At 40.3% G+C, this 27,226-nt stretch overlaps 1 protein-coding gene across 1 annotated transcript; it reads right to left on the reverse strand.

Annotated features, from left to right (window-relative positions):
• Nucleotides 1-237: 237 nt before the first annotated feature.
• On the reverse strand, nt 238-26,940 carry ints11 (integrator complex subunit 11). Its single transcript, XM_034173439.1, has 17 exons — nt 26,781-26,940; nt 26,477-26,574; nt 17,873-17,946; nt 17,543-17,771; nt 15,544-15,642; nt 15,432-15,466; nt 15,180-15,318; nt 15,007-15,071; nt 13,864-14,053; nt 13,703-13,786; nt 13,532-13,621; nt 12,570-12,732; nt 12,110-12,220; nt 6,415-6,476; nt 5,239-5,381; nt 3,744-3,873; nt 238-321 (listed from the first exon to the last, which is right to left on the reverse strand). The coding sequence occupies exons 1-17, from the start codon at nt 26,806-26,808 to the stop codon at nt 259-261; spliced, it is 1,803 nt and encodes a 600-aa protein (XP_034029330.1). The 5' UTR covers nt 26,809-26,940; the 3' UTR covers nt 238-258.
• Nucleotides 26,941-27,226: the final 286 nt, after the last annotated feature.

The raw sequence follows: 27,226 nt of genomic DNA on the forward strand, positions 1-27,226 counted from the left end.
CGTGTTTCTTTATTTTGAGCATTTTAGGTATCAGAGTGCCGCGTGCTGAAGGACAGGAACCATGATCAGTGAAGGAATAGTAGGGCGTTTATCCCACAGGTAACAAGAATAAACGCAGGCTTGGTGTTTGCTGGATAAAGTTAAATTGATCTGGATTTGAAGCAGCAGGTTTTAGGCTTGATCCAGTCAAGTTAAAATGACCGCTGCCGCTGGAATTCTTCAGTATGAAGTTTCATATTTGGAACAGAAGATATTTCATCATAGCCCAGATGGAAGCCCTTTTTTCAGCAGATTGGAAAGGAAACTTCCGAGGTCCTCATCCTAAAAAAAAAAAAAAAAAAGGAAAGCAAGACAAACAAACAAATAAATAAATAAGCCTTGTGGTAAATCATAAATGTTCCTTTAACACTTTAAAAAGCAATATACATAATTCACTGCTGGCCGACTCTGGTCCCAGCACTCAACATTGTCCATCTCTCCTGATCTGGCCAAGAAATCAGGTGTGGACTGAATCTGAAAAGGCTGAAAAACGTGCAGTGGTGGTGTTCCGAGGGTCAGGGCTGACAAACATGACGTTAAAATACTAGTATCAGGCTGGAGATAAAACACTTTTTGTTTTGTTTTTTTGAAAGTATGGGATCACAGTGTTATCAAAAAGGAACATTTTTATGTTAGTCATTGTTTTAACAACTGAAGAAAAAAAACTGCTGAAATTTGATTTGTTCACATCACTGATGAAAGCACTTCATTTCAGTAGTTAATATTCTACTATGTGAACTATAGTACTGACTAAATTAGTTGAACAATCGAAAAAATAAACAACAATGTTAATAATCAATTAATTGCAGGTATTTACCAAACTTTGAATATCTTCTGAATGAATTTGTACTTTTTGGCAGATTTATATCACTTCAATATCTATTATTTTGTGGTGCTTTTTCCAATCCAAACCATCACAAAACACACATACACACTATATATATATATATATATATATATATATATATATATATATATATATATTTTTTTTTTTTCATGGCATTGTGTTGTACAGGTTTTGCACAGCGATTTTATGGCATGTGATTATTTGTACTTCTTTGCCCTGTATTGTTGTCCTTGTTGTCTTTGTGGCCCTTACACGTCTGTTTTTGTTGTATGTGGCAGGTTCCTGTGCTTCATCCCAGGACAAATTTCCCCAAGAGGGACAATAAAGTTTATCTTATCTTATTATAAACAAACAAAAACAAGTTTGCACACGCAAAAAACAATTATGCATCATTACAAATCAGATGTGAACACTGCGTGTAATTTGTGGATGACACCTTTTGATTCTGGAAAACTCAATGGGTATTATTTATATTATTTATTCTCTATACCTGCTTACTCCAGGGTCATGCTGGGGCTGGAGCCTATCCCAGCAGTCATAGGGTGAGAGGCAGGGTACACCCTGGACAGGATGCCAGTATGTCGCAGGCCCGCATATAGACAGACAAACAGAGCCACACGCTCACATACAATTACAGTCCATTTAAAGTTCCCAATTCACTTAACTGGCATGTCTTTGGAAGTGGGAGGAAGCCAGAGCACCCAGAAGGACGTGAACACTGGGAGAACATGCAAACTGCAGACAGAAAGGCCAAAGTGGAAAGTGACCCCACAACCTTCTTGCTGTGAAACAACAGTGCTAACCACTAAGCCACCATGCTGCCCATATTATTTATTGATGCCGTTTTTACCAAAGGCCAAAATATGGGTGTTAATTGGCTGGAAGCTTCTACGTTATTATCATGACCGTCCATCTGTCTGTCTGTCTTTGCTCAGCATTAAGTCCAGTCCTGTTTACTGCCAAGTTCTTCAAATTCATAGGGATCATTCTTGGGACACAGACCTTGGACAAGTTCAAAGACAGCTAACCTTGACCTTGATTAAGGAGTCAAAAGGTCACATTCTTTCTACACACCCTTTCATTGATTACATGCTCATACGGCCGATGGTACTTTAGCATTGTGCTCTATATTTTTAGACATTTTATAGACTTCACCAGTGATTCCTAAAGCCTGGGCTGTGAGGAGTTATTAAAAAATAAAAACACCTCTGATCTTCATTTCTGTAATAAAGTTTATATTAAGTCCCTTCGGCTGCTCCCTTGTTTGCACTTGGGGTCGCCACAGCAAATCCAAGGTGGATCTGCATGTTGAACTGGCACAGGTTTTATGCCGGATGCCCTTCCTGAAGCAACTCCACATTACATGGAGAAATGTGGCAGGGGTGGGATTTGAACCTGGAACCTTCCACACTGAAACTAAGCGCACTAACCACTTGGCCACCACCTTTACCCCAAATTATTAGATAGTTTTAAAAATGTCATCAGAAGTAATAAATCAAAGCCATACAGTATATGGAAATACTTCATTTTAGTCTCAGGGGTCGATCAAAGGTTTGGGTGTAGAAGGCTTTCCAGTTTCAAACTGGGCCTGGAGGCTCCATATTTTGGGAATTTATTAATCATAAAAAATAGTCAAGAGATTGATCAATAATAGTGTGCTTTCAACATTCTGACATATATTAAATGTACAGATTGCATTTGTAGACTGGAGCTTTTCTATCCAATACAGATGTTCAAATTGCTTTACAGCAACGCCTCACATTCAGACATCCACACGCCGATGCTGCTCAGTTGCACTCTGGAAGCAGCTTGGGGACTGAGGACTTTGCTCAAGGGCATCTTATGAATAATGCATGTCTGACTGGAGGGTTGAACTCCTGATCCACAGTTCATGAGCCTACTTTTTGAACATTTAGGCCACTAATTCCCCATTTCAGCAGAAAGCATAGAGGTGTGTTACATAAACAAACACTGCTGTGAAGGAGCACTCACGGGGTTTTTGAGCATTCCTGCTGCAGCAATTCAAAATGCAAATTGTCAAATAAGTATATACAATTAAGAATTTCTGTTATAGCTTTAAAGGTCAGGTGAAGTGAGGGCACGTGCTGGTTAAAGTTCTAAAGTATTAAAGAAAGTTCTATCTGTTAATAGCTGTTAAAACAATAGATGATGCAAAAACAAACAAATCAGTTAAAGCTACGAACTCGTACACTGTCAGACACTGTACAAACAGTACACCAGGTGCAGAAAAACACATCAAAGAATCATTTGTTCATTCTCCCCCCATGCTTGCATGAAACACACAAAGACAGCGAACTGCACGGCGTTAATTCGGCTGTGCAGTGACTCAATTCAGCAGACCAAAGTTTCCCCTCCCTGGTTTTCAGCTCCTTCTCACTTTCATAGCTTTACTGCACGTGCACACTCCACCCACACAGGTGTTTTCACTTCTCGTGCGGCTGTTTATAGCCCACCTCATAAGTGCATGAAACTGTACCTGACTGACCTTTAATAAATTTTTGTTTAGTTCTGCTGCACCACTTAAAGTAGAACGACTGTGACCTTCATGGTTGAATTTGGTGTTCTAACAACTTCAACCTACTCATCTTCAAACTGGAAACAAATCTAATCAGGCAGAATAACTCAAATGCCACTGTGTGTGTCTGTACCAGGCCCTTCAAAAACCCATTTTAACAAAGCCACAAAGTTATCTGAATTGAATTTATTAGGCACCAATGCTTTAAAAAAAAAAAAAAAAATCACTAATTTACAGACCACAAAATCAATACAAAAAAAAAAAAAAAGTTACACAAGTACAAGGGGCACCATGTACTCACAGTCCATCACCATGTTTTACCTGATAACTCCAGGAAAGCAGGAGAACTTTGGCGTTAACGTCTTCAGTAGAGGATGACACTTTGATGACTATGGACTCCACCATGACTGTGCCATCAGGGAGGTGCTGGATCGTGTAACCTTTTAAAATGCTGAAGCATTGAAGGAGACAATACAAAAGCAAGAAGCCATTTCAGTACACAGGTTTAAAAGCACAAAGATTAATTTCTGGAGTATAAGTCAAGGTTTCCTTACTATTTTGGGAGGTCCTGTGACTTATACTCCAGTGTGAATCATATACCAAAAAAATATCTTGCATTTGTTATTAATAATGATAATAATAATAACTATTTCTACAGGGCTTTCCCAGGAATCAAAGCACTAAACAAAATAAACTCCAATAATAAAACAATAAATGCCACAAATAAAAGTACACTGCAATAATGGCAAAATCCCAAATTAAAGAACTGATTTAAAAAGAAAAGAAAAACAAAGACATTTTTACTGTAGTGTTACCAGAGCAGTGTGCCAGCAATTCATGTGTATCTGAGAACTTCTTTTGTCCAAACAAAGACAAATTTATTGCACATTTATTTATCCATCATGCTTATTATTGGAATTTAACAGTCTTTATGGTACACACCACAAGGTGAGGGCTTACAGCATAAATCCACTGTTCTCCATGTTAGTGTTGGCCTGCAATCCATACTCATCTTACAATTTATTTCATCCGACATATCAAATAACATCCAATATATTTTACATCAGAGGTTTATTTCTCTATCTTGCTTATTTTTGGAATTTAAAAGTCCTTATGTAAAGTAACAGCACAGGCTGTGGTGTGCACATATGCTATACTGAGTTCCTGTCCATTGTTAAATACAGTACTGTAACCTTGGGTAAAATATAAAAAAGACTGACTACTACATTTTCACATTCTTTGACAATATTTCACAAATTGCAGGGTTTTTTAAAAAAGATGTCTACATGAAAAACATCCAACAATAAAGTCAGTTAGACATTACACAAATCAATAATATATATTAAAGGTCTCAGAGTCGAGCCGCTGCTCCTCCACATCGAAAGGAGTCAGTTGAGGTGGCTCGGGCATCTTTTCTGGATGCCCCCTGGACGCCTCGCTGGAGAGGTGTTCCAGGCACGTCCCATTGGGAGGAGGCCACGGGGAAGACCCAGGACACGCTGGAGGGACTACATCTCTCAGCTGGCTTGGGAATGCCTTGGGATTCCCCCAGAGGAGCTGGGGGAGGTGTGTGTGGATCAGGAGGTCTGGGCGGCTTTGCTTGAGCTGCTGCCCCCGCGACCAGACTCCGGATAAAGCGGAAGAAAATGGATGGATGGATGGATATTAAAGGTCTCATACGTTACAGAAAGGACTTAATCTCAGAAGTTAATTAAAAAATGGTGGATAAGTAAGGAGGGCAGAAAGCCAGAAAGAAGGTGATGTGGTGGCAGAGAATTAAAGAGAGAGGTTGGGGGTGACACTGTGCGACGCTCACCTCTTGAGATGTGTGTAGATTCTATGAAGTGTGTCGGGGTCGCTGTGTGGGTCCTGGAGCTGCACCCGGCAGGTGAAACGCAACTGATGTTCATTCAGGCCCAACTCCTTCAGGGCCTGCTCTGAAGACACCAGCTTCAGACTCTGTGCTCAGGAAATGACAAGAAGGAAAAACATCACCACCAACTGAATAAATCCAGCATGAAAGCACTGCTCAAACTTAAGAGCTGTCTCATGATCATCTTTTAAAAAATAATAATCACAATCATTCCACTCAAAGAAAAAGCACTTTTATGGAGCCCAGTTAGGACAGGATTAGATTTATATAGGGAGGAGGAGTAACGTTACAGAAGGTCTGTAATATTTATAGCTGATTTGCACAGCGCAAGAAAGCTCAGTATAAATGACAGAGCTGAGAGTGGCTACTCAATTAACAGGCCTGACGCACCACCATCACTATTCAAAAAAGAAAATTACTCATACTAGTCTGAACAGAATGGATTCGTCTGTGGTCACTTCCGATGGCCAGCTTTTGTCTAATTATGTTGGCTTCATTTTATGTGTGTGTTTGTGCATGGTTGTGCCAAAACAGGCGGTGAGAACAAATCTTATACAAGCACAAAATAAATGTGCCCCATTCCTTTAATTTTAAACTTAACATGTCACTTCATTTTTTTTTTTTTGCAATCAGCAGTTAAAATCTCCAGTGGAAACGCTGATATGAACATGAGCATGTGATTTTATAACCATATGTGTAAACAGAAGGATGTAGAAATTCTACATAAATAAAACTGAAGAGTGAATATAAAACCTCTGCTGTCTACTGACAAAGGAGCACACAGTCACTAAAAAGGACCCACCCCCCCACCCCCCGCCTCCCCATGTTAAACTAATTCCATCCAAACAGGGCTTTACTGTTATATTTCCAGAGATGGTTGACTTTCACCACACACGTTTATTATGTCTGTCACAGTCCTTTATGGAGTAATTAGCTTTCTGTGCACAACAACACAGCAGAGCTCACGTAACTGCAGACCAATCACAGTCCAATCAAATGAACAACTGGTTCAAGAACAATTTGTTTGAAAAATCATGTAAGACTATTGTGTTATTTATCAGAATAGTGTTCCAGGGTTTATTTACAGGGGCAGTGTCCTTGTAATAACAGTGAACTTACATTTTCTTTCATGATCAGGGTTCCATGCATGGTGCGAGGTTTTTTGGGATCAGGAAGGGGCCCTTAAAAGGCAAGCATGACATTTCTGTTAAAATATCTCCACAACCACATATTACAATGTTCAAAACAGAACACAACACCAATACGACAAATAAAATAATTATATACAATGTTGCCAAAAATATTTTATATTTAATTTCATTTCATGTCATTATATCATTTGAGATATATTTGTGTTTGCCTTCCAATTGTCTAAAATATGGGGAGAATATTTGTCATCTCCAATACAACATAAATGACCCTCATGAAAAAGCACTTATTTCCTTGATGTGTATGTCAACAATGTTAGCAACAAGCTCACACCTGTACAACCAACACTACGTCCACTAAGACAACACGATATAACATCAATTTATTCAAAATAAATACAAAATTAAAAGGCCAAACTGTCTTACACTATATTTACACATATACCTGGTAGCACATGCGAGGTATTGTTTTCGGTCCTGTGTATGAACAAAATAACAGAAAATCTTTGGCTCAATTTGAACACAGTATGGTGCAACGACTGGGGGTGAGTGAAGGACACATTCATTTGATTTTGAGAAGAATTGGTTAAAAGTCAACATCACTGGCCAAAGTCATAGCTTAAGCCCAATGCTTCTATACAAGGGATATTTAGAACTATTCCCAGGAATGAGTTAAAGATCAATCAATCAATCAATTTTTTTTTATATAGCGCCAAATCACAACAAACAGTTGCCCCAAGGCACTTTATATTGTAAGGCAAGGCCATACAATAATTATGTAAAAACCCAACGGTCAAAACGACCCCCTATGAGCAAGCACTTGGCTACAGTGGGAAGGAAAAACTCCCTTTTAACAGGAAGAAACCTCCAGCAGAACCAGGCTCAGGGAGGGGCAGTCTTCTGCTGGGACTGGTTGGGGCTGAGGGAGAGAACCAGGAAAAAGACATGCTGTGGAGGGGAGCAGAGATCGATCACTAATGATTAAATGCAGAGTGGTGCATACAGAGCAAAAAGAGAAAGAAACAGTGCATCATGGGAACCCCCCAGCAGTCTACGTCTATAGCAGCATAACTAAGGGATGGTTCAGGGTCACCTGATCCAGCCCTAACTATAAGCTTTAGCAAAAAGGAAAGTTTTAAGCCTAATCTTAAAAGTAGAGAGGGTGTCTGTCTCCCTGATCTGAATTGGGAGCTGGTTCCACAGGAGAGGAGCCTGAAAGCTGAAGGCTCTGCCTCCCATTCTACTCTTACAAACCCTAGGAACTACAAGTAAGCCTGCAGTCTGAGAGCGAAGCGCTCTATTGGGGTGATATGGTACTAAGAGGTCCCTAAGATAAGATGGGACCTGATTATCCAAAACCTTATAAGTAAGAAGAAGAATTTTAAATTATATTCTAGAATTAACAGGAAACCAATGAAGAGAGGCCAATATGGCTGAAATATACTCTCTCCTTCTAGTCCCTGTTAGTACTCTAGCTGCAGCATTTTGAATTAACTGAAGGCTTTTTAGGGAACTTTTAGGACAACCTGATAATAATGAATTACAATAGTCCAGCCTAGAGGAAATAAATGCATGAATTAGACAAGACCTTTTTGATTTTAGAGATATTGCGTAAATGCAAAAAAGCAGTCCTACATATTTGTTTAATATGCGCTTTGAATGACATATCCTGATCAAAAATGACTCCAAGATTTCTCACAGTATTACTAGAGGTCAGGGTAATGCCATCCACAGTAAGGATCTGGTTAGACACCATGTTTCTAAGATTTGTGGGGCCAAGTACAATAACTTCAGTTTTATCTGAGTTTAAAAGCAGGAAATCAGAGGTCATCCATGTCTTTATGTCTGTAAGACAATCCTGCAGTTTAGCTAATTGGTGTGTGTCCTCTGGCTTCATGGATAGATAAAGCTGGGTATCATCTGCGTAACAATGAAAATTTAAGCAATACCGTCTAAGGGAAGCATGTATAAAGTGAATAAAATTGGTCCTAGCACAGAACCTTGTGGAACTCCATAATTAACTTTAGTCTGTGAAGAAGATTCCCCATTTACATGAACAAATTGTAATCTATTAGACAAATATGATTCAAACCACCGCAGCGCAGTGCCTTTAATACCTATGGCATGCTCTAATCTCTGTAATAAAATTTTATGGTCAACAGTATCAAAAGCAGCACTGAGGTCTAACAGAACAAGCACAGAGATGACTCCACTGTCCGAGGCCATAAGAAGATCATTTGTAACCTTCACTAATGCTGTTTCTGTACTATGATGAATTCTAAAACCTGACTGAAACTCTTCAAATAGACCATTCCTCTGCAGATGATCAGTTAGCTGTTTTACAACTACCCTTTCAAGAATTTTTGAGAGAAAAGGAAGGTTGGAGATTGGCCTATAATTAGCTAAGATAGCTGGGTCAAGTGATGGCTTTTTAAGTAATGGTTTAATTACTGCCACCTTAAAAGCCTGTGGTACATAGCCAACTAACAAAGATAGATTGATCATATTTAAGATCGAAGCATTAAATAATGGTAGGGCTTCCTTGAGCAGCCTGGTAGGAATGGGGTCTAATAAACATGTTGATGGTTTGGATGAAGTAACTAATGAAAATAACTCAGACAGAACAGTCGGAGAGAAAGAGTCTAACCAAATACCGGCATCACTGAAAGCAGCCAAAGATAACGATACGTCTTTGGGATGGTTATGAGTAATTTTTTTTCTAATAGTTAAAATTGTGTTAGCAAAGAAAGTCATGAAGTCATTACTAGTTAAAGTTAATGGAATACTCAGCTCAATAGAGCTCTGACTCTTTGTCAGCCTGGCTACAGTGCTGAAAAGAAACCTGGGGCTGTTCTTATTTTCTTCAATTAGTGATGAGTAGAAAGATGTCCTAGCTTTACGGAGGGCTTTTTTATAGAGCAACAGACTCTTTTTCCAGGCTAAGTGAAGATCTTCTAAATTAGTGAGACGCCATTTCCTCTCCAACTTACGGGTTATCTGCTTTAAGCTACGAGTTTGTGAGTTATACCACGGAGTCAGGCACTTCTGATTTAAAGCTCTCTTTTCAGAGGAGCTACAGCATCCAAAGTTGTCTTCAATGAGGATGTAAAACTATTGACGAGATACTCTATCTCACTTACAGAGTTTAGGTAGCTACTTTGCACTGTGTTGGTATATGGCATTAGAGAACATAAAGAAGGAAACATATCCTTAAACCTAGTTACAGCGCTTTCTGAAAGACTTCTAGTGTAATGAAACTTATTCCCCACTGCTGGGTAGTCCATCAGAGTAAATGTAAATGTTATTAAGAAATGATCAGACAGAAGGGACTTTTCAGGGAATACTGTTAAGTCTTCTATTTCCATACCATAAGTCAGAACAAGATCTAAGATATGATTAAAGTGGTGGGTGGACTCATTTACATTTTGAGCAAAGCCAATAGAGTCTAATAATAGATTAAATGCAGTGTTGAGGCTGTCATTCTCAGCATCTGTGTGGATGTTAAAATCGCCCACTATAATTATCTTATCTGAGCTAAGCACTAAGTCAGACAAAAGGTCTGAAAATTCACAGAGAAACTCACAGTAACGACCAGGTGGACGATAGATAATAACAAATAAAACTGGTTTTTGGGACTTCCAATTTGGATGGACAAGACTAAGAGTCAAGCTTTCAAATGAATTAAAGCTCTGTCTGGGTTTTTGATTAATTAATAAGCTGGAATGGAAGATTGCTGCTAATCCTCCCCCTCGGCCCGTGCTACGAGCATTCTGGCAGTTAGTGTGACTCGGGGGTGTTGACTCATTTAAACTAACATATTCATCCTGCTGTAACCAGGTTTCTGTTAGGCAGAATAAATCAATATGTTGATCAATTATTATATCATTTACCAACAGGGACTTAGAAGAGAGAGACCTAATGTTTAATAGACCACATTTAACTGTTTTAGTCTGTGGTGCAGTTGAAGGTGCTATATTATTTTTTCTTTTTGAGCTTTTATGCTTAAATAGATTTTTGCTGGTTGTTGGTGGTCTGGGAGCAGGCACCGTCTCTACGGGGATGGGGTAATGAGGGGATGGCAGGGGGAGAGAAGCTGCAGAGAGGTGTGTAAGACTACAACTCTGCTTCCTGGTCCCAACCCTGGATAGTCACGGTTTGGAGGATTTAAGAAAATTGGCCAGATTTCTAGAAATGAGAGCTGCTCCATCCAAAGTGGGATGGATGCCGTCTCTCCTAACAAGACCAGGTTTTCCCCAGAAGCTTTGCCAATTATCTATGAAGCCCACCTCATTTTTTGGACAACCACTCAGACAGCCAGCAATTCAAGGAGAACATGCGGCTAAACATGTCACTCCCGGTCCGATTGGGGAGGGGCCCAGAGAAAACTACAGAGTCCAACATTGTTTTTGCAAAGTTACACACCGATTCAATATTAATTTTAGTGACCTCCGATTGGCGTAACCGGGTGTCATTACTGCCGACGTGAATTACAATCTTACCAAATTTACGCTTAGCCTTAGCCAGCAGTTTCAAATTTCCTTCAATGTCGTCTGCTCTGGCCCCCGGAAGACAATTGACTATGGTTGCTGGTGTTGCTAACTTCACATTTCTCAAAACAGAGTCGCCAATAACCAGAGTTTGATCCTCGGCGGGTGTGTCGCCGAGTGGGGAAAAACGGTTAGAAATGTGAACGGGTTGGCGGTGTACACGGGGCTTCTGTTTAGAACTACGCTTCCTCCTCACAGTCACCCAGTCGGCCTGCTTTGATACACCTAAGATTACTACTAAACACTACTATGAAGTCACATAACACCGCTCTATTGGTCATATGACTTTTGGTGACCTTGAGAGGTCACGGTCCTGATCCTGTTTAACTCAATTTGGAGTCAATATGGATTTAAAATGGCAGAAAGAACTGCTCGAAATTCAAGGCCTCACAGAACCATGTATTATGGCATCAATGAATCACAAAGAAACAATGTGCGTGACTTGATGTCAAAGATGTCAGGTTTGGGGTGTTGCACTCTCTAAATGCCACTTCCTGCTGATCTTGTAATTATGTGTATAATTACATAGTAATTTTAAGAAACCTGCAGTATAAAAACTCCACTTCAAGCACATTAAAATTCTTTAGAACAGTTTCTACAATTAAAAATATAAAATCTCATGAAAAACAATGTGAAGCTGGGTCATGATACAGATCGTTTCCTCTGGTTTTAGAATCAGTCATCTGACACATCATCTATTATTATGAAAACTAGTCTGGGTCATACCACACAGATGAACAGTTTTACCAATACTGTATCATTAAGTTGAGAACATCAGAGTGATGATGAATGGTAAATGGACTGCATTTATATAGCGCTTTTCCATCTGCATCAGACGCTCAAAGCGCTTTACAATAATGCCTCACATTCACCCCGATGTCAGGGTGCTGCCATACAAGGCACTCACTACACACCGGGAGCAATAGGGGATTAAAGACCTTGCCCAAGGGCCCTTAGTGATTTTCCAGTCAGGCGGGGATTTCAACCCAGGATCTTCTGGTCTCAAGCCCAACACCTTAACCACTAGACCATCACCTCCCCTCCCATGATGAGTTGGCATACAGTCTGTGGAAGGGTTAAAAAAGAAAAAACCCTTCTGTCACTTTCAGTGATGAGTACCTCCAAGAGCCATTTCCCTCTTGAGCAGCTTAAGTGAGATGTCCACCGGCACGCTGGGGTTTGTCACCACGGTCGCCGTCTCCCCATTGGCTGGCATATAGCAGTTTACACCTACCATATAAAACAAAAATCAATTTCAATCAATCAATTTTTTTTAAATAGCGCCAAATCACAACAAACAGTTGCCCCAAGGCGCTTTATATTGTAAGGCAAGGCCATACAATAATTACGTAAAACCCCAACGGTCAAAACGACCCCCTGTGAGCAAGCACTTGGCGACAGTGGGAAGGAAAAACTCCTATAATTGGCTTATAATTGATGGCTTTGATGGCATCACTTGACCCATCACTTGGGTCAAGTGTGATGGCATACATACAAAAAGCAATACATATCATACATGTATTACACTTACGATGAGTGGAAACTAATTATGCAAAATGAAAACAGAAGTGAATCTTACTGAACTCCTGCTCTATCTTTCCCTTAAGGAACTCCATTTTTGCTGCCTCGCCATGCACGAGCAGCATGTTACGAGGCTCTGCCATACGGATCAGCTGCATGATGCCTTTGGCATCTGCATGGGCACTAAAGGACATGTACTCCACTTGGAGTTTCACCTCCAACTGTAAGAACAACAGAAACATAAGGAAAGTCAACAACCAGGTGCATTGTATTTTTCCTCACACATCACACTTCGCTGCTTTGTGATATTGCAAAACCCTCCAAGCTAACAGAAACCACAAAGGAAGGCAGGGATAAAGGTTATGGCATGTAATGGCAGTTATTCTTCTTAAGTATGAAATATGTGACAATCCATCTGTCTAAAATAATTTTATTCTGTACAGGTCTAGAAGAAATTTAAAGCTACAGTATATAGCATTTACTGTCATTGAGTGGTGAGGTGTCGAACTGTAATGTGCTGTTGCAAGTCATGACTTTGATTCCCTTTAATTTTTTGCTCCTTTGGTGATGGGGATTCATACTTGCTTGCCTTTTCTTTTAGCAACATGTACGATCCTCCACTGGACAAAAATGAGGGTTATCAAACTTATCAGCCTGCACTAGCAACCAGTAAGCAGTGTATGGGGAACTGCCACTGATTTATCTTTTTTATTCCGTCTTTGAGCCACACTACAAAATGCAAAAGGCAAAGTAAGCATGTCCCTCTTGGCCTTCTGTATGAAAATGGCTGTCCAACATGGCAGCCTCCATGAGGGGAGGCCCTGCTCCCATGCGGATATGAAGGGCTCATTCTAAGTTTAGGAAAATGCATCACTTCATTGTTGCAGATATTACACACTAATGCAGATGGCTATGAATACTACATTTCATTCATGCTAATAAACATCCCTAAATCCTGCACACTGTAACTTAAAAATACAGTTTCAAAAAAGGGAAAAAAAAAAAAAAAATATATCTCACCGTTGCTCTCCCTTCCATCTCCAGTTTTCGCTGTCCATTTAGGATCTTGTGACCAATTGTTCCTTGTACACAATACCCAGGCATTATTACCTAAAAGGGGAGGAGCTTATTGCACATCATCAGTTGTTATTATTGAAAAATGCTTTTTACTTCATTTCTTATAAGGCTCACCATGTTTTTGTCATTTCCAGCCCATTTCTTGAAGATTTGCAAAGACTGCCCTGCATGCAGCATACCCGGTGTGGCGAACACCACCTAAAAGTGTGCACAGTGTTAAAGTTAACATCTGGGTTTCACTGTGTCTGTGAAAAGAAAAACAGCATATGACTTACCATAGGGCCAGGATTATCAGCATAGGAGCGATCAAAAGCCTTGATATGCTTAAACTCAAACATGTTTCTCTGTACAAAGGTTTTTCGAATCTTCTGGTTGGTCCACGTTATGAAAAGCTTGTAGTAGTGATTAGCTTTCTCAGTCAGACCAGTGGAGAAATAGATTGGAGCCTTGAGGTTCATTCTCTCCCTGTTAAAATGAGAGGGATTAATTAACCAGCAGGCTGAGGCTTTGGAAATGAAGAAACTGACAAACTCATTTCAAGCCACTTGGAACCTGCTCCTAATTTTCATCGTGCATGTGATAAGATTCCCTGCAAACAGTTGAGGCCTGCCCCAGTCTGTGACACCTCCTCCACAGGAGTCAGACACAACAGACCTGCAGCACAAATGCCTTTTATTTGCAGCCATCGGAGGGCGCTGTGAGCCAATGGATATGATGACGCAGTTGTTGCACAACACAAGCTTCAACAAAAAATATATAAGCATCATGGTTGTTTTTGTTTGAAATCGCATGGTACTTGGTAATTGCTTTTTCGATCTTGTCATAATAACTTTCTCCTCTAACATGATGCCTGAGTGACTTAGTCATGATGATAACATTGAAGCTCTCAGCCAAATAGCACCCAAGAAATCAATGGCTTGGTCACCACCACCTAACAGCTGATAAACATGCATGGATCCAGACCCAGACTGCAATTATTTTTAGCCATGCTGTTAACAAACTGGAGGGGATGAACTCAAATATTTTAATTTATGTTATCTTTGGGAAAAGTCCAAGAATTGGTGTCAGAACAGTGACACGCTAAAATAATTCTAATTCCTGACAAGTTCTGAGTATAATGTTTCATAACTGCACTGCATAATTGCTCCACACTAAAAAGCATTTCTACGAGTATTTAACCAGAATGTTGATAATTAAATGGTGTCATGTCATCTTATAACCTTTTTCAGAAAGTTAATAACAGAGTGGTCGGTGTCTTAAAAGCAGATACTAACATGAAAACTCAACCATATTTGACTGGTAAAAGTTGCTGCAATCCTAACTTGCAGTGTCGCCCAGACATGAAAGTGTGATTGCTTTCACACATCACAAATGCAACTTTGCTTCTTACGTTTTTTTAAACTGATGACCAAACGTACCAAAATGTTTCCAACAGGATACAGAGTTCTTGTGCTCTTCCAAGTGCAAAAACTGGAATGAGAACCTGGACCAAAAGATTGGACATCAGTTCCTTTGAATTACTGAAACTTCCGTTCATGACAAATTTCTCTGACTGTATCACACAATATCCAATTAAAAATGTGAACGCTACCTTTCCTCCTCTTTCTATGGTTTCATGGACTTTCTTCAAGAAGTCCCTCTCTCTGCATCTTTTTGAGTCACGGATAGTAGTGGCATACGTCGACTCTGAGATAAGGATGTCCGGGCGGCACTTATCAATCCACGCCGCGCTGCCAAAATAAAGCAGACAACGTGCATCAAAATAAGAGGAAAAAATGATCCACATCATACCATCCAGCAGAAATCACTGGAAAAAAAAAAACACAAAAAACTCAACACTGACCCTAAATGCCTATCTGGCGTCATGTTGTAGTCACCCTAAAAATAAAAAAATTGCCATTATTCGGAGACAGTAATGTCAGATGAAGCAGCAGAAAAGGCCTGTTTACACTCACAGTGTAGACCACAGACTCTGAGCCCACTTTGATGTGCACCATTGCAGCACCCAGAACATGACCTGCATAGTACGCCTTAATCTCCAGCTCATCATCCACCTGCCATCAGCACAACAACATCAGTTTCCCTTGAAAACCAAACAGAGACGACAAGCCGAGGCCAGTGTCGCAGACCGAATGGTCCCCCCTAAAAATCGGTCCACCCTGCCTGCCTTCACTGTAGAAGAAGAAAGAACAAGATGTGTAACGCTGGCAGCTGCAGGTTTGGTGATTAAAACGGCCGCCTCTTTTTCCTCTTTTCTGCAAATATATGTACTTATGTCTCCATATACTTTTCTGCATGCTTTACTTTTTTTTGTTCCCCCCTTTTTAATATTATTATATTTAAGTAAATACTGGAGGAGTGGGGTACAATTAGTTATACCTAACAGCTAACGTTAGCTTATCTATCAGGCCTTAGCAACGTTCATCGTAGCTTACAAAATAGTTGGTTCCTTTGTGTTTGATAACCCACAATTCATACTTTTGCCCACATTTATTTTATATGTATTTGTTAATACCGTTACTGTAGGTTTAACTACGCGATTATACTTTATACACTAATTACCGTTTTTGTATATCATGTTAGCTTGCTGGGTACGGTAGGCTTATTCACGGCTAATTTAGCTCTTCCACTAGCTTATTTTCACCATTTACAATTCTATTTTACATGGTGTACATTTTTAATGATTCATCAGTTTATGTGTTCCTTTAAAGATGTCAACATATAGTACCTACGTTCTTAGGTTTCCATTTGATAGCATAATGATTATACTTTTAATTTTCCTATAGTATGCTTTCCTATAGTTACTTTAGATAGACACCAGTACACTCACACACTCACAGCTTCTGCTTCTACAGCTTAGCCTACTAACTATATTTGATTTTACTACTAGTCTACATACTAAATGACCTATACTACAATCTTCTCCTGTGATGTCTTATCCTTCTTATGTCTTTTTATTATATTATATAGACCTTTTTCTTGAGCTGCTTAGGTGTGTAGGGAGAGTTCCCATGGGATAAAAAAGCTTTTCAACCGACCATCCCTGGTTGTCAAGACCAGGCACCTAAGTGGCTCTACTCTACTCTTTTCTACTCTCCTATTTTACCTTCCTTTTTAGATATTTAGATATACCTCTATATACTGGCATAGTTCCACCTTAGAACTGGAATATAATATACAAGATATACCTTACTGAATTTTCATGCAGCTGGTCTGCTCTGTGTCAGCCTGATCCTGTCAGATCTCAGAAGCCCTTCCTGACGCAACTCCAGTTTCACCTGGAGAAACACTCACAGCCGCTGGTGTTCCAAAGTACTAACCAGATCCTGCTCTGCTTAGGGCGTAAAACTTGTGCCAATTACCAATACTGATCTGGCTGTATCCACTGTGGCGACCCCGAACAAAACCGGGAGCAGCCGAATGAACAACAACAACCTTACTGAATTTTCATGCATCATCAGCCGCGGTTCACTGATTATCACCTTGTTTCTGCTTCAAACTGCCTCCAGTCATCATCTCTCTCAGCGACAGATATCTGAAGCTTTTGTACAACAATCATTTCCACATAAATTCAGCATTATTTCATCATAAAAGACGGAGGACGCAATGAGAGCGCGGCAGATACGCGGGCTGCTAGCTGATGCATTCACTGAGCGTCTGTCATTTCAAAGTGTCACAGAATATCGCCTCATTTCTGCTTAAAACTGACTTGAGAATGATTTAAGAGGTTTTACTTTGTCATTTGATGGTTAATAATCACATTAATCCATTTGATCGCTTTGGGTGAAGGGAGTCTGTCTCAGACGAGCGGCTGAGCTCCGAAATGACGCATGTGCAGTGAAGGCAGGGGGACCGATTTTTTTTTTTTGGGGGGGGGGGGGGGGTGTTCGGTCTGCGACACCAGTATGATTACAGACCACATCTGGGCCCATCACAAAGACACCTGCACTGCACCTGGACCGTTTGGTGGAGGTTCAACGGTATTACTTTCTTCATGCAGTCTTTGATCATCTGCGAGGTGAAGAAGTTAGTTTCTCCCTTTTTGTCAACAGTGATCTTTCGGAAATCTTCCAGCAAAATGGGACAAATCGCCTTGGTTGGATGGGTCATGTAGATGGGTCCATCAAAGCCCACCATCTCACTCATATAGGGCAAAGCTCCACAGTGGTCCAGGTGGAAATGGCTAAGAAAAGCAGGGGTAGCAAAATGAGGAAATGCTGCACTTTACACAGACTTAAATAACACAGACTTGGCACTTTAAGTATAAACAAAAAAACAACAAACCTGATGATTACACAGTCCAAAAAGTCTGTCAGACGCCCATTCTGGGTGATGTAAGAAAAGTCTGGGAAGCGTCTCTGCATTGACAACACAGAAATACACTGATCAAGCAAGAATACTGTGAGTGGTTTTAGGTTCGCAAATTTTAAGACTTTTTTCTATTTTCCTCAACTGAATACTTGTGGGTTCCAGTCAAATGTAGTTTAATCATCAGACAGGAAAATCCTAAGGTCTTTTGAGCAATGGCTTTAAAGTAGACCTGCACTGAAATAAATGTGGTCAGATCTCAGAAAGAAATAGCTGATATGTATTTATAAGACCCTTGTGAATGCAGTAAAGTAAATCTGTAAGCCCAAATTTGTAATTCAGCGGAGAAATCTTCGTTTAGAAATGACAAATTTGTAGCTAAAATTTAGCCCTCTGCGAAAACAGTTTGTACAGCCGTATCATTTCCATGACGTCAGGGACAAGACGATGCGCTCCCGCCTTCAGTCCAATCCCGCATTGAAATTGATTTTATCTGTTAGTAATGTTATTTATACACGTCCTGGTTTCAACATCCAAAAGTAAGCTGCAATGAATGTGAGATACAGATCTGTGTGCTCAGATCAGCAACGACATCGACAGCAGGCGCCGTTCTTCCTCTCCCGCTCTCTGCCTCCGCTGCACTTATTAAGTCTGCGGGCTCGTTAACGAGCTCGCTAACCGCCGACACGGGCCACTCACACCGCCCGTGTCTGCTTTGCAGCCGCCGGCATCACCTCTCTGTCTACTGAATGGAGCTGCAGCACACTTGGCACAAGTCCTGAGATTATGCTCGCTGTTTTAATGCGAAGCGGCCGGTACACCTGTTGCTGCAAGGACAGACTTCTTGTGGCAAAATCCACAGCACCGCACGTCTTGGCAATCGGAGCCCCAGAGCTCCATGGATGCTGAGAGAGGTTTATATATTTTTAATGAGTGGGATTCTTTGCGGGTCTCGCCTCCATATCCCGCGATGGTACCGGAGGCGAAAGACAGTAGATTTTCATTGCGACACCACTCAATCAAATGGGCGTATGAAAAAGTCCCCCAAAATAATTTTCAGGCAAAAATAAAAATAAATGTGTACTCACCAAATGTACCGCAAGACAATATGAAGTTTTAAAAAACCGTTGATCCTTCCGTATAAGACAAAAAGGTAAGCGATGCAAGCTGACATAAATCCACTAATTACAATTGGCGCAATGCATGCTGGGAGAGGGTCTTCTCCGTGACATCTCGGCAGCGTTCATGATGAGAGGGACAGTTTGCGGAGGGCTAAATGTTAATTTGTTAATGTAAATTTGTCATTTTCAAATAAAGATTTCTCCATTGAATGACAGATCTGGGCTTGCAGATTTACTTTACTACATTCAGAAGGATCTTATGTGTAAATGTAAGTCATTTTTTGTTCAAAAAAATCTGACTGCATTTTTTTCAATGCGGGTCTCCTTTAATGCCCAAGTTACCTGAGTGCCTTGCATGGCAACACGTCGACATCAGTGTGTGTGTGTGTGTGTGTGTGTGTGTGTGTGTGTGTGTGTGTGTGTGTGTGTGTGAGAGAGAGAGAGAGAGAGAGAGAGAGAGAGAGAGAGAGACAACCAAATGCACATCAAAGCTGGTTGTCAAATGGATAAAGCAGTCAAACATTAAGCTTCTAGAATGAGTTTCCCAAAGTCCAGACCTCAAGCAAATTGAAAATATCTGGATTTTGCTTAACAATTGGATCTGTCCAGGAAATCAACAGATTTTTACTGAGCTGTCAAGAAGAGTGGTCAAATATCCAGCCAGAATTCTGCCAGAAGCTTGTTGACGGCTACCACAAGCATCTGATCAACCAAATATTAAGTGCGCTGTATGTTAAATTTTGTGTTGATTTCAGAAAAAAACATCAATTAAAACTTTTTCAACAATATTTTAAACTAAGATGTGCACTCATTCACTACAGTGTCTGGCAGAAGCCACAACCCTTCAAAATTAAGACAATGCTGGGAAATGCAGAAAGAACAAATGAGAGAAAAAAAAAACACACCTGCATCAGTTCTACAGCATACAGCTACATCAAAAATATCTTGCAAATTGACTAAAAGAAAAGACTTTGCAAAATAAAGAACAAATAGAACTTGCAGCACATGCAGCAATTTCATTTATTAACATGTCAGCTGCAAATTCAGACAACTCACCAAAACACAGAAATGCTTTGCAAAGTCGTAACAACACACCAGAAATACTAACAGCGCAAAAACAGATTTCGGCCCGGAGGCCTTTAACTGATGGATCATTCAGAGTATCACAGTGCTCCCCTCTTTATCTCTCCCTGGTCAGCAGAAGTGAGAAAATTGATGTACTTTATTAATAATTTTACTCATAAGGTAGCTATATTTTCATGTTTTATTATTTGATTTGCAATGCACTGAACTGTAGTAGTCAGCTAAACTCCTCTGGCCCCAAGCTTCTTTTTTTGCTGTTTGTACTTCTGGGCCTGGTTTCACAAATCAATCTAATCTTTCAGTCTACTAAACTTTCTTAGCCAACTACAGTTAGTCACCTAACATTATCTGTCTAATCAGTTTCACATTGACGGTTAAACTTGTAGATTAGCCGTCTTCCTTAGTCAATAGTTTTCACAGGCATAACGGCCTTGCACGTGCCGTTGCCAAGAGACAGCTCCAATGTGTGGCAGTCTTGATTATTTCCTTTGTTTTGTTAACTGGCTTTATTAACATTTACAGACCCATACGAACAGCGGAATGATGCACTTAGTTCTTAGCCTAGCAGTTTCACTCTTCAGTTTCTTCTTCTACACTTCTGCCAAGCTTTTATGTGCACACAACGTTGCTCAGTGTAACAGCGACGCCTGGTGGCTCGTGTGAGAACTGTCACAAACACATCATGACAGTCGTCTGCTACAACCATGGCCAAAAGCAGTGGAAGCTCTCCTTTTGAAGGAATACAAGCGATACGGCGGTACATGATAGCCACCATTCTGTGAGGTTAGGCACTGACGTTCTGTTGACTTAAATAACATTAACCTCCTCTGTACCAGGCTGAAAACTTTAGTTGGGTAACGTGAAATTTTAGCCAACTAAGCACTTTGTGCAACAACTAACTTAAAAAAAATTAGTCAACTAAGTGAGTTTATTCAGCTAAACAAGATTCGAAACCGGACCCTGCTGCGTTGCAGAGCTTTGCGAAGTGATTCTCTGTTTGGGTGCATCTGAACCTGCAGCAGACATACTGACAAATTTGTTACTGACAAATTTGTTTACATCTGTATTCTCACTGTTTGCCTGGGTCAGTCAGATCATGTTTCCCTCTTGCTCCCCCCAGCCTACACCCCCTTCAGATGCAGCATGAGGCCCACCATTAAAACTGTTACAACTTGGCCTGAAGATGCACTTTGCAGGCTTGATCTTTAGACAGATCAAGAAGTTTGTTCAAGATTGACAAAGTTGTCAATCTTGAACAAACTTGGTATATGCACTAGCTATGACCACCATCTGCACCAGATTTAAAATCAGGATCAAATGTCGAAATGTTCAAACATTTGATCCCAATTTATGAAATCGCTGATAGTGCACAGTAACTTCCAGGTGTTCATATTCTTAAGAGCTTCAATCATATTCAAATTTCTTTAAATGGGGTATTCACAGTAACTATGGCTTGAAACTTCTGTGATTGTGCTCCATCGACATCAGCGGTGTTTTTCTGTATCTGTTAGCTGTTTAATCTGCGCAGTTAGATTGATCTAGTTATCTAGATTACGATTTGTTTCCCAGTGTAATCTTTACGTGCCTTAACTAAAGCACTCATTCTGCTGAATCACCTCTAAATTATTTACACATTATTCACTTTGCGTGTTTTTAGGAATCCGCTAGCTTAGCGTAGCTACTAGCTCTTAGCCGATTTAGCATGGCGGCTTCTCCTGTCTCTCCCGCACTTTTCTGCTCTGGGTGTGAAATGTTTAGTTATTCCTCGGCCTCCTTTAGCAGTAATGGTACTTGTAATAAGTGTAGCTTATTCGTAGCTTTGGAGGCCAGGCTGGGCGAATTGGAGACTCGGCTCCGCACCGTGGAAAATTCTACAGCTAGCCAGGCCCCTGTAGTCGGTGCGGACCAAGGTAGCTTAGCCGCCGTTAGTTCCCCTCTGGCAGATCCCGAGCAGCCGGGAAAGCAGGCTGACTGGGTGACTGTGAGGAGGAAGCGTAGCCCTAAACAGAAGCCCCGTGTACACCGCCAACCCGTTCACATTTCTAACCGTTTTTCCCCACTCGACGACACACCCGCCGAGGATCAAACTCTGGTTATTGGCGACTCTGTTTTGAGAAATGTGAAGTTAGCGACACCAGCAACCATAGTCAATTGTCTTCCGGGGGCCAGAGCAGGCGACATTGAAGGAAATTTGAAACTGCTGGTTAAGGCTAAGCGTAAATTTGGTAAGATTGTAATTCACGTCGGCAGTAATGACACCCGGTTACGCCAATCGGAGGTCACTAAAATTAACATTAAATCGGTGTGTAACTTTGCAAAAACAATGTCGGACTCTGTAGTTTTCTCTGGGCCCCTCCCCAATCAGACCGGGAGTGACATGTTTAGCCGCATGTTCTCCTTGAATTGCTGGCTGTCTGAGTGGTGTCCAAAAAATGAGGTGGGCTTCATAGATAATTGGCAAAGCTTCTGGGGAAAACCTGGTCTTGTTAGGAGAGACGGCATCCATCCCACTTTGGATGGAGCAGCTCTCATTTCTAGAAATCTGGCTAATTTTCTTAAATCCTCCAAACCGTGACTATCCAGGGTTGGGACCAGGAAGCAGAGTTGTAGTCTTACACACCTCTCTGCAGCTTCTCTCCCCCTGCCATCCCCTCATTACCCCATCCCTGTAGAGACGGTGCCTGCTCCCAGACTACCAATAACCAGCAAAAATCTATTTAAGCATAAAAATTCAAAAAGAAAAAATAATATAGCACCTTCTACTGCACCACAGACTAAAACAGTTAAATGTGGTCTATTAAACATTAGGTCTCTCTCTTCTAAGTCCCTGTTGGTAAATGATATAATAATTGATCAACATATTGATTTATTCTGCCTAACAGAAACCTGGTTACAGCAGGATGAATATGTTAGTTTAAATGAGTCAACACCCCCGAGTCACACTAACTGTCAGAATGCTCGTAGCACGGGCCGGGGTGGAGGATTAGCAGCAATCTTCCATTCCAGCTTATTAATTAATCCAAAACCCAGACAGAGCTTTAATTCATTTGAAAGCTTGTCTCTTAGTCTTGTCCATCCAAATTGGAAGTCCCAAAAACCAGTTTTATTTGTTATTATCTATCGTCCACCTGGTCGTTACTGTGAGTTTCTCTGTGAATTTTCAGACCTTTTGTCTGACTTAGTGCTTAGCTCAGATAAGATAATTATAGTGGGCGATTTTAACATCCACACAGATGCTGAGAATGACAGCCTCAACACTGCATTTAATCTATTATTAGACTCTATTGGCTTTGCTCAAAAAGTAAATGAGTCCACCCACCACTTTAATCATATCTTAGATCTTGTTCTGACTTATGGTATGGAAATAGAAGACTTAACAGTATTCCCTGAAAACTCCCTTCTGTCTGATCAGTTTTTAATAACATTTACATTTACTCTGATGGACTACCCAGCAGTAGGGAATAAGTTTCATTACACTAGAAGTCTTTCAGAAAGCGCTGTAACTAGGTTTAAGGATATGATTCCTTCTTTATGTTCTCTAATGCCATATAACAACACAGTGCAGAGTAGCTACCTAAACTCTGTAAGGGAGATAGAGTATCTCGTCAATAGTTTTACATCCTCATTGAAGACAACTTTGGATGCTGTAGCTCCTCTGAAAAAGAGAGCTTTAAATCAGAAGTGTCTGACTCCATGGTATAACTCTCAAACTCGTAGCTTAAAGCAGATAACCCGTAAGTTGGAGAGGAAATGGCGTCTCACTAATTTAGAAGATCTTCACTTAGCCTGGAAAAAGAGTCTGTTGCTCTATAAAAAAGCCCTCCGTAAAGCTAGGACATCTTTCTACTCATCACTAATTGAAGAAAATAAGAACAACCCCAGGTTTCTTTTCAGCACTGTAGCCAGGCTGACAAAGAGTCAGAGCTCTATTGAGCTGAGTATTCTATTATCTTTAACTAGTAATGAGTTCATGACTTTCTTTGCTAACAAAATTTTAACTATTAGAGAAAAAATTACTCATAACCATCCCAAAGACGTATCGTTATCTTTGGCTGCTTTCAGTGATGCCGGTATTTGGTTAGACTCTTTCTCTCCGATTGTTCTGTCTGAGTTATTTTCATTAGTTACTTCATCCAAACCATCAACATGTTTATTAGACCCCATTCCTACCAGGCTGCTCAAGGAAGCCCTACCATTATTTAATGCTTCGATCTTAAATATGATCAATCTATCTTTGTTAGTTGGCTATGTACCACAGGCTTTTAAGGTGGCAGTAATTAAACCATTACTTAAAAAGCCATCACTTGACCCAGCTATCTTAGCTAATTATAGGCCAATCTCCAACCTTCCTTTTCTCTCAAAAATTCTTGAAAGGGTAGTTGTAAAACAGCTAACTGATCATCTGCAGAGGAATGGTCTATTTGAAGAGTTTCAGTCAGGTTTTAGAATTCATCATAGTACAGAAACAGCATTAGTGAAGGTTACAAATGATCTTCTTATGGCCTCGGACAGTGGACTCATCTCTGTGCTTGTTCTGTTAGACCTCAGTGCTGCTTTTGATACTGTTGACCATAAAATTTTATTACAGAGATTAGAGCATGCCATAGGTATTAAAGGCACTGCGCTGCGGTGGTTTGAATCATATTTGTCTAATAGATTACAATTTGTTCATGTAAATGGGGAATCTTCTTCACAGACTAAAGTTAATTATGGAGTTCCACAAGGTTCTGTGCTAGGACCAATTTTATTCACTTTATATATGCTTCCCTTAGGCAGTATTATTAGACGGTATTGCTTAAATTTTCATTGTTACGCAGATGATACCCAGCTTTATCTATCCATGAAGCCAGAGGACACACACCAATTAGCTAAACTGCAGGATTGTCTTACAGACATAAAGACATGGATGACCTCTAATTTCCTGCTTTTAAACTCAGATAAAACTGAAGTTATTGTTCTTGGCCCCACAAATCTTAGAAACATGGTGTCTAACCAGATCCTTACTCTGGATGGCATTACCCTGACCTCTAGTAATACTGTGAGAAATCTTGGAGTCATTTTTGATCAGGATATGTCATTCAAAGCGCATATTAAACAAATATGTAGGACTGCTTTTTTGCATTTACGCAATATCTCTAAAATTAGAAAGGTCTTGTCTCAGAGTGATGCTGAAAAACTAATTCATGCATTTATTTCCTCTAGGCTGGACTATTGTAATTCATTATTATCAGGTTGTCCTAAAAGTTCCCTAAAAAGCCTTCAGTTAATTCAAAATGCTGCAGCTAGAGTGCTGACGGGGACTAGAAGGAGAGAGCATATCTCACCCATATTGGCCTCTCTTCATTGGCTTCCTGTTAATTCTAGAATAGAATTTAAAATTCTTCTTCTTACTTATAAGGTTTTGAATAATCAGGTCCCATCTTATCTTAGGGACCTCGTAGTACCATATCACCCCAATAGAGCGCTTCGCTCTCAGACTGCAGGCTTACTTGTAGTTCCTAGGGTTTGTAAGAGTAGAATGGGAGGCAGAGCCTTCAGCTTTCAGGCTCCTCTCCTGTGGAACCAGCTCCCAATTCAGATCAGGGAGACAGACACCCTCTCTACTTTTAAGATTAGGCTTAAAACTTTCCTTTTTGCTAAAGCTTATAGTTAGGGCTGGATCAGGTGACCCTGAACCATCCCTTAGTTATGCTGCTATAGACGTAGACTGCTGGGGGGTTCCCATGATGCACTGTTTCTTTCTCTTTTTGCTCTGTATGCACCACTCTGCATTTAATCATTAGTGATCGATCTCTGCTCCCCTCCACAGCATGTCTTTTTCCTGGTTCTCTCCCTCAGCCCCAACCAGTCCCAGCAGAAGACTGCCCCTCCCTGAGCCTGGTTCTGCTGGAGGTTTCTTCCTGTTAAAAGGGAGTTTTTCCTTCCCACTGTAGCCAAGTGCTTGCTCACAGGGGGTCGTTTTGACCGTTGGGGTTTTACATAATTATTGTATGGCCTTGCCTTACAATATAAAGCGCCTTGGGGCAACTGTTTGTTGTGATTTGGCGCTATATAAAAAAAAAAATTGATTGATTGATTGATTGATCGAGGTAAAAATCTAAAGCCAAAGCAGCCCTGATAAAGGTTCCGTTTTTGCACTTTTTTGGATTGTGGGTGACTATAGTAGTAGAACGACACCCTGTGGAATAGCCCTGTTAGACGTGTTATGGCCCTTTTCGGCCACCATAATCTAGACAGAGAAGAGTTCAAAGGAATAACTGAAAATGCAGTATTGCTATGACATTCATTCCCATAATGAGTGTATCTATAATGTCTCTGACAACAACTGTAAAGACTCTGCACAATACAAATAATCCACTTCAGCTCTTTGACTTACATCATCGTTGTATCCCATGTGCATGCCACAGTCAAGCATGATGTTTTTACCTCCGATAGAGACCAGGATGCAGCTGCGGCCGACATCCTGTCCAGCACCTTGGAGAGGGAACAAAAACAGCTAACAACTCAAAACAACACCTACTACTAACACTGCAAAGACAACGGAGTGGAGCACAACAGGTGCTTTCAACACAAACGACAAAAATACAGGAGTTACTACAGTTCACTATAGGCTGTAAGATAGGACACAACGTTAAAGTTGACGGAACTAGCTTAGCCCATTAGTTAGCATCTGTACTCACCCAGCGGTGTTACTTTGATTTCAGGCATGTTCGTTCATCAAAGATGCCTGCTTTATTAGAGAAATGACTGATAACTTTGTTTACCAGGAAGCGAAGAATAACCAAATGTTTACTTAAAATTTATGCGCATGCGGTTTATTTCACACTTTTCAACTCAGTAACGTCAAGCTAACCGCAGTAGACTGTGAAAAAGCTCTGGCCAGCCTATTCAAAATAAAACTATAAAGCTCGTTTTGAAAAATGCTCTCTAATCTCAGTAAAATTCTCACAACATGATCGAAATTTTGTATATATATATATATATATATATATATATATATATATATATATATATATATATATATATATATATAATTCCAAAAGATAACTGAATAAAGCCACATACACTTTAATATGGAAAAAAACTAAAACATTGTTTTGTCTTTAGAAAGCAACAGTTTCAAATT

Source organism: Thalassophryne amazonica, chromosome 6 (assembly GCF_902500255.1).
Source record: "Thalassophryne amazonica chromosome 6, fThaAma1.1, whole genome shotgun sequence".
In the NCBI taxonomy this organism is placed as follows: domain Eukaryota; kingdom Metazoa; phylum Chordata; class Actinopteri; order Batrachoidiformes; family Batrachoididae; genus Thalassophryne; species Thalassophryne amazonica.